The sequence below is a fragment of the Arachis hypogaea genome, chromosome 17, assembly GCF_003086295.3.
Source record: "Arachis hypogaea cultivar Tifrunner chromosome 17, arahy.Tifrunner.gnm2.J5K5, whole genome shotgun sequence".
In the NCBI taxonomy this organism is placed as follows: domain Eukaryota; kingdom Viridiplantae; phylum Streptophyta; class Magnoliopsida; order Fabales; family Fabaceae; genus Arachis; species Arachis hypogaea.
The window spans coordinates 2,485,111-2,491,328 of NC_092052.1; the positions used below are offsets into that span (position 1 = coordinate 2,485,111).

At 39.9% G+C, this 6,218-nt stretch overlaps 1 protein-coding gene across 1 annotated transcript; it reads left to right on the forward strand.

Annotated features, from left to right (window-relative positions):
- Positions 1 to 4,032: 4,032 nt before the first annotated feature.
- LOC112764489 (protein transport protein SEC13 homolog B) lies at positions 4,033 to 6,218 on the forward strand. Its single transcript, XM_025810126.3, has 2 exons — positions 4,033 to 4,174; positions 4,952 to 6,218. Exon 2 carries the CDS (start codon positions 4,956 to 4,958, stop codon positions 5,859 to 5,861), a length of 906 nt encoding a protein of 301 aa, XP_025665911.1. The 5' UTR covers positions 4,033 to 4,174; positions 4,952 to 4,955; the 3' UTR covers positions 5,862 to 6,218.

A 6,218-nucleotide genomic window follows, 5' to 3' on the forward strand; every position in this document is an offset into this window, starting at 1 on the left:
CTCGGAACATCTTTTTGACGAGGAGGAGACTCAATGATTCTCTGCCCCCGAGTCTTCAAATCTGACTCGGTGATGACCTCGGGAGCAGGGAGATAAACTATGGCACCATCAATAACGACCTTGTCAGGATCCAAAGGAGAGAAATCCAGGTCGGGAGCAAGGACTCCGACCTGCTCCTTAAAAATCCTCCAGGCCTCCTCTGCCCCCTCAGCAATAGAGTCCTCCAACTCGGCATAGGCTGTCCGAGAGTTCAACAAATCCCTCCTTACAGCCACAAGGTCCTCAAATAAACTTTGATAACTCTCCTGCGCCTTCTTTCTCAAGCCCTCCTCCATGTTACGTAGGGCTTGTAACTTACTTTCCTTCTCTCGGAGGCTATCCCTCTCCTCCTTCAATTTGGCGACCTCCTTCTTCAACTCCTTCTCATGTTCCTGATATATGAGAAGCCTCCCCTCCAACTCTTCAACCTTAGAGGTTGAACCCAGAGAGCTAAGAGGAGTCTTCTCAAAAATATCAAGGAACTTGGCACAAATCCCCGCCGCCCTGATACTCTCCTCAGCCAGAATAGTGAGGTGGTTCTGAATAGAAACATCATCCATACCTATACGGGTATGGGGATATATGAACTTTCGGATAAATGCAAGAGCATCTACCTTAGCCTCACCTTCAAAAGAAGAGCCAGACTCTAAAGCCTTGCGCTTCTTCTTCTCTGGCTCAAGAGAAGGTCGGGGAGGAGGGGACGGCTGAGAAGAAGCTGAAGCAGGAATAACAATGGGTTGAGAAGGAGTCCCCAAATTTCGGAAAGAAGGGGGAGGAAGAGGAAGAGGAGAGCTAGTTACCCTGGCACCACCGGTTCTGGCGCGAGACCTCGCCTTGGCCTCCTGGACTCTCTGGTAAGACTCATGGGAATTCTTCCTCGCCATCTCTGTAAAAGAAAACAATTAGTAAAACAAGTCGGTAAACTTCAAGTCGGTAGAAGCAAGTCAGAAATAAAGTAGATAAAGGCTACCTAGTTGTGTATGGACAAAAGACGACGACCCCTGGAGAAATTTTTTGGTATCCAGATATGGGGCCCTCCCCCATACTTCTCGGAGGAACCCCACAATGGCCGCCTCCACTTCATCCAGATCCTCCAAACCATATTTCTCACAGGGGGAAGCCTCTAACCAGTACAAGGGAAAGCGAGGGAAAGAATTCTCATCCAAGAAAAAGGGGTGGTGACCCTCTACGCCTTGAACTTTGAAAAAATAATTTTTGAAGTCATGAAAGGATTCGTCAAAAAAGGTGAAAACTCTCCGACCTTGTATAGCCCGGAAAGACACCCATTGTTGCTTATTATTTTGCCCACTGAAGGGTTTGGTCATATGGAAGAGATGAAAGAAAATTCTCAAAGAAGTCGAAAAGTCTAAAGCATGGCTGATAAAATGGTAGATTTTCAGAAAACCCCAGGAATTGGGGTGAAGTTGAGTAGGAGCAACTCGGCAGTAACGCAACACCGACATCTCAAAATCAGAAAATGGAAGAAAAATACCCAAACGGGTAACCATGCTCTCATACATAAAGAAGAAATGAGGGGCCTCCTCAGTGGCCCTCCCGAAGCAAACCCGGTCTTCCGGACCCGGGACCACCAACTCATACTTCGGCTCATCCTCCTCGGAAGTACAAATTCGGTGATGAGTGCGAAGGTTGGTGATAAATTCGGTGTCTACCAAAGGTTCCTCCCCCAGGACCGTAACATCAACCCACTGAGCAAGACTTTCAACAGAAGACATTTTCTTTCTTTTTAAAAAAGGGGTTGGTAAAACTTACAAAGGGAAAAAAAGAAAAGAAAATCAAAAAACATGGTCTCTAAGGGGGAAGTACGGAATCAAACAGAAACCTACGAATCAACATATCCATCCGAAAAATAAAAGCATGCAAACAGAAAGCATGTTGCAAAGGAAGAGGAAGAAAAATCTAACCTTTATCTGAAAAAGGTTGGAGAAAATGAAAGCCTTCAAACGCAAGAATGCTGCAAGAACAGGTGAAGATGAAATTTGAAAAATCGCAGAAACGAAACAATGACAGGGAGGGAAAGTATTTATAAACACGTTAGGGGCATAATGGTAAAAACAGAGCAGTCATAAATAGGTGCACCGTTATCAAGGTAATTAATACCTACGCGAACCTCTAACAGACGCGACGTTTTGATTAGACGTAACTGTGAAAATCAAAAGTCACGAAAGTCACGTTGGTTCCAAACAAACACGTCGGTTCCCTCCCAAGTCGGCTACGTTCCCGAGTAGAATACTCGAACCCAAATCTTAAAAGAAATTGGACTCGAGTAGGGGCACTGTTCATACCCTGGCCCAATGATAAGGCCCAAGTCCAAATAAAAGGCCCAATACGAAGGGTTGAGCCTCGCCTAGCACCGACCTTCCTCCTGCGAAGTCGGTTCTTATCACGACTTACCCTAAAGAAGTCGGGGACGAGGGTTAGCTGGCAGATAATCACTCGTTTAAATGAGTAACTGCCCCTAGAATCTCTCTAACCACTTCCAGGAGCCATATCTTAACCTCCATAAGATAAAGGGACGGTTATCACTCTAAAAAGGTGGCATTACTTCAACGGTGGTTATTGATTCACCACTATAAATACACTGACACCTCTCAGGTATCTCTAAGTCCCAATACTCTATAGACCTGCTCACACCCTTGCTGACTTAGGCATCGGAGTGTCTTTGCAGGTACCACTCCCCGCTCGTTCATACTCACAAGTCGGACGGAGGCCCTCAAGGCGTAGACCCGCTCGAAGGCTTCCTTCCTCAGACGATTGGGCCAACCTAGCAAGTCCAGCCCACCATCTCCGGTTACCCCATCGTAACAAGTTGAATTTTAATTTTGACTCAAAACAAAAAAAGTGTTCAAAAATATCATAATTAGGTAATTAATTTTTTTTTAATATTATCATTAAAGATAAATATTAAATCATTCTTCTACTTTAGTCTATGACAACAATAAAGAAGTTTCACAGTCCATAAATTCAATCCAATAAAATACATAAATTTAATTTCATTTTTTTCACGCAAAAATAAGATAAGATAAGATGATAAAAACTAAAATTAAAACTAAATTTATGTATTCTGTTGGACTGAATTTGTGGTCCGTAAAACTTTTTTATTATTGTCATGAATTAAAGTAGAAGAATAGTTTAATAATAAATAATTAACTTAACTGCCATCTAAAAACAAAAGTTATAAAAATTTCTAAACCTAAGTATACCACCAAAACACAAACTAACTATTATATTTAACTAAATAAAAAAACTATCTCAGTCAAATATGACACCAAAAATATGATTATATTGTCATTATCCCTCCATGTTAAACTTTATTAACACATTTATTTCCTTTCAATACTTTCAATTCATTTTTTATATATCTGTAGCGGTACCATTTAAATTCATCAAAATTCCACCTAAACACCAATGAATCACCCACATTTCCTAGTCTAATACTATTTTTCATATTCTTATATAATTGTTATTTTTATATATATAACTAAACAACTTTTAATTACACTAAGTTACTCTATTTTTATTATAATCTTGTGCTAAATTTCTCCCTCTATCAATAGAGAAGAAATAATTTGATTTTGTTAATTGAGAGCTGAAACTTCAAATGAAAACAAAAATCTAAAGAAAAGGAATTACATCTAATAAAAACAAAAATGAAACCTCATCTTCTTTAATAAAAAAAAAGGAACATATTCAAATTTGATTGCCAAAATGTTGCATTACTGTCACGAAATTAGAGCTACAAAAAATTAAAAGATCCCACGCAAAAATTAACACCATGTGACATAGTGCATGATTATGTTTAGTAATTGAAACGTATAAAAATATATAAATAGATTTTTTTTTTCGTTTGGTCAGATTTTGGGATTATTGGGCTTATAGAATGGGCTTATAACAGGCCAAGTAAAACTACATGAAAGAAGCAAGCCCAAACAAATATGAACAGATTTTATTCCTCAAAAAACAAAAACACTAGATGACCAAAAATTATATATAATTAAAAAAATAAAAAAGTTATTTTTTCTTCTTCCAAATATTTGTGTTCTGCGTTGTGTGAATAGATCTTAGATCCAAACTCTTACGCTCTTCTTCAGCTGATTTCTACTTCACAAATCACAAGGTACTCTCCTTCTCTCTCTCGATCTCTTCAATTTTGTTGTTCGATATTTAGATCTTTGCATTTCCGTCTTCTCCCCCTTTTTAAGGGATCAGTTTTTTAATTCTTTCATTTTCAATTTTCCGTTTGCTTCTATTCGTTGTCTTTCTTCTATTATATATCATTTGGTTATGGTTATGGTAATCTCAAGTATCGAACCAAATTCTAGTTTCAGTAAGAGGATTTTATCAGGTATCACAATAATCTTTAACAATCAAGCAAATATATGGGATGAGTTTTGAGCTACTAAGACTTTTATGCTGGGATTCTGCCCTAGGGTTTATGTTTTAACGCCGCTATTGGAACATAGGGTTTTGAGAATTGTTTCCTTTTTTTTAAAAAATTGTTATTGTAGATTATAAGTTGTTCTTTCAGTTGAAGCTACCTTGTTTTGGCACATTTCGTTTTCAGTTATTGTAGATTATACCCTTTTTTTAGATTGAGATTACTTTTAGATGCACTATACTGTCATTTATCACATGCTAATCTATGGAAGATTTTAAGGACGCGGGATAAGAGAGTCGGATATTTTTTCTGATATGTACAAATTTATGGTTTGGTAATTGTACATGACTCTTTTATACTGTCATTTACCAAAATTAAAACTGTTTGGATGTCAATGGCTTTTCGCTATATGACTATTTTGTTGTCGACTGTTCGCCATGTTTGATTTATGGAGTTTTAGAAAAATGCAAAAATGATGATTTCTTGCTAAATGGTGGGTTTTGTATGTATGTGCAGAAATATGCCTTCTCAAAAGGTTGAAACGGGTCATCAAGACACGGTCCATGATGTTGCAATGGATTACTATGGTAAGAGGCTGGCTACAGCCTCATCCGATCACACCATTAAGATTATTGGTGTGTCCAACAATGCCTCTCAGCATCTAGCTACCTTGGCTGGTCACCAAGGACCTGTTTGGCAGGTTGTGTGGGCTCACCCGAAATTTGGTTCTCTACTCGCCTCTTGTTCCTATGATGGGCGTGTTATATTGTGGAAGGAGGGTAATCAAAATGAATGGACTCAAGCTCATGTCTTCGATGATCATAAGTCTTCTGTTAATTCAATTGCTTGGGCACCTCATGAGTTGGGTCTTCGCCTGGCTTGTGGTTCATCAGATGGGAATATCTCGGTGTTCACTGCCAGACCAGATGGTGGGTGGGACACTTCAAGGATAGATCAGGCTCACCCTGTTGGCGTAACTTCGGTGTCTTGGGCTCCCTCAACAGCGCCTGGTGCTCTGGTTGGTTCTGGCCTTCTAGATCCCGTGCACAAGCTATGCTCGGGTGGCTGTGACAATACTGTGAAGGTGTGGAAGCTCAGCGACGGGCAGTGGAAGTTGGACTGCTTCCCTGCTCTTAAGATGCATACGGATTGGGTTCGGGATGTTGCTTGGGCACCCAACTTGGGACTCCCTAAGTCCACCATTGCCAGTGCGTCGCAAGATGGTAGAGTGATCATATGGACCGTGGCCAAGGAGGGGGATCAGTGGGAAGGAAAAGTTTTGAATGATTTCAAGACCCCCGTATGGAGGGTTTCGTGGTCCTTGACTGGCAATATATTGGCCGTGGCGGATGGTAACAACAATGTTACCTTATGGAAGGAAGCTGTAGATGGCGAGTGGCAACAGGTGACAACCGTTGAACCTTAGGATCTGAATTTTTTTAATTCTTTTTTCCAGGTCTCGCATGTTAATTTTGGATTATGCTCCTTAGAGCTTACTTCTTAAATATAGTTGACATCACATTTCATTGCATATTATACGGTTTGAGTAATTGTGCTTCGCGAGTTCCTTTGACGTCGCGATCCACTGAACACTCTGTGATTGTAAGATTGAAGTTGAATAGCTTAAGCTGGTTTGTGTATGGATTAGAATTTAGAAGGTCATGTCTCTAGGATATCTGTGACATTTCATTAGAAGTGAGTTGCATAAACTTGTGGCGCATCCTTTTTGATTTTGCACAAGCATGGATTAAATGGATAGTTCTCTACATATTTTAGTCTGTAA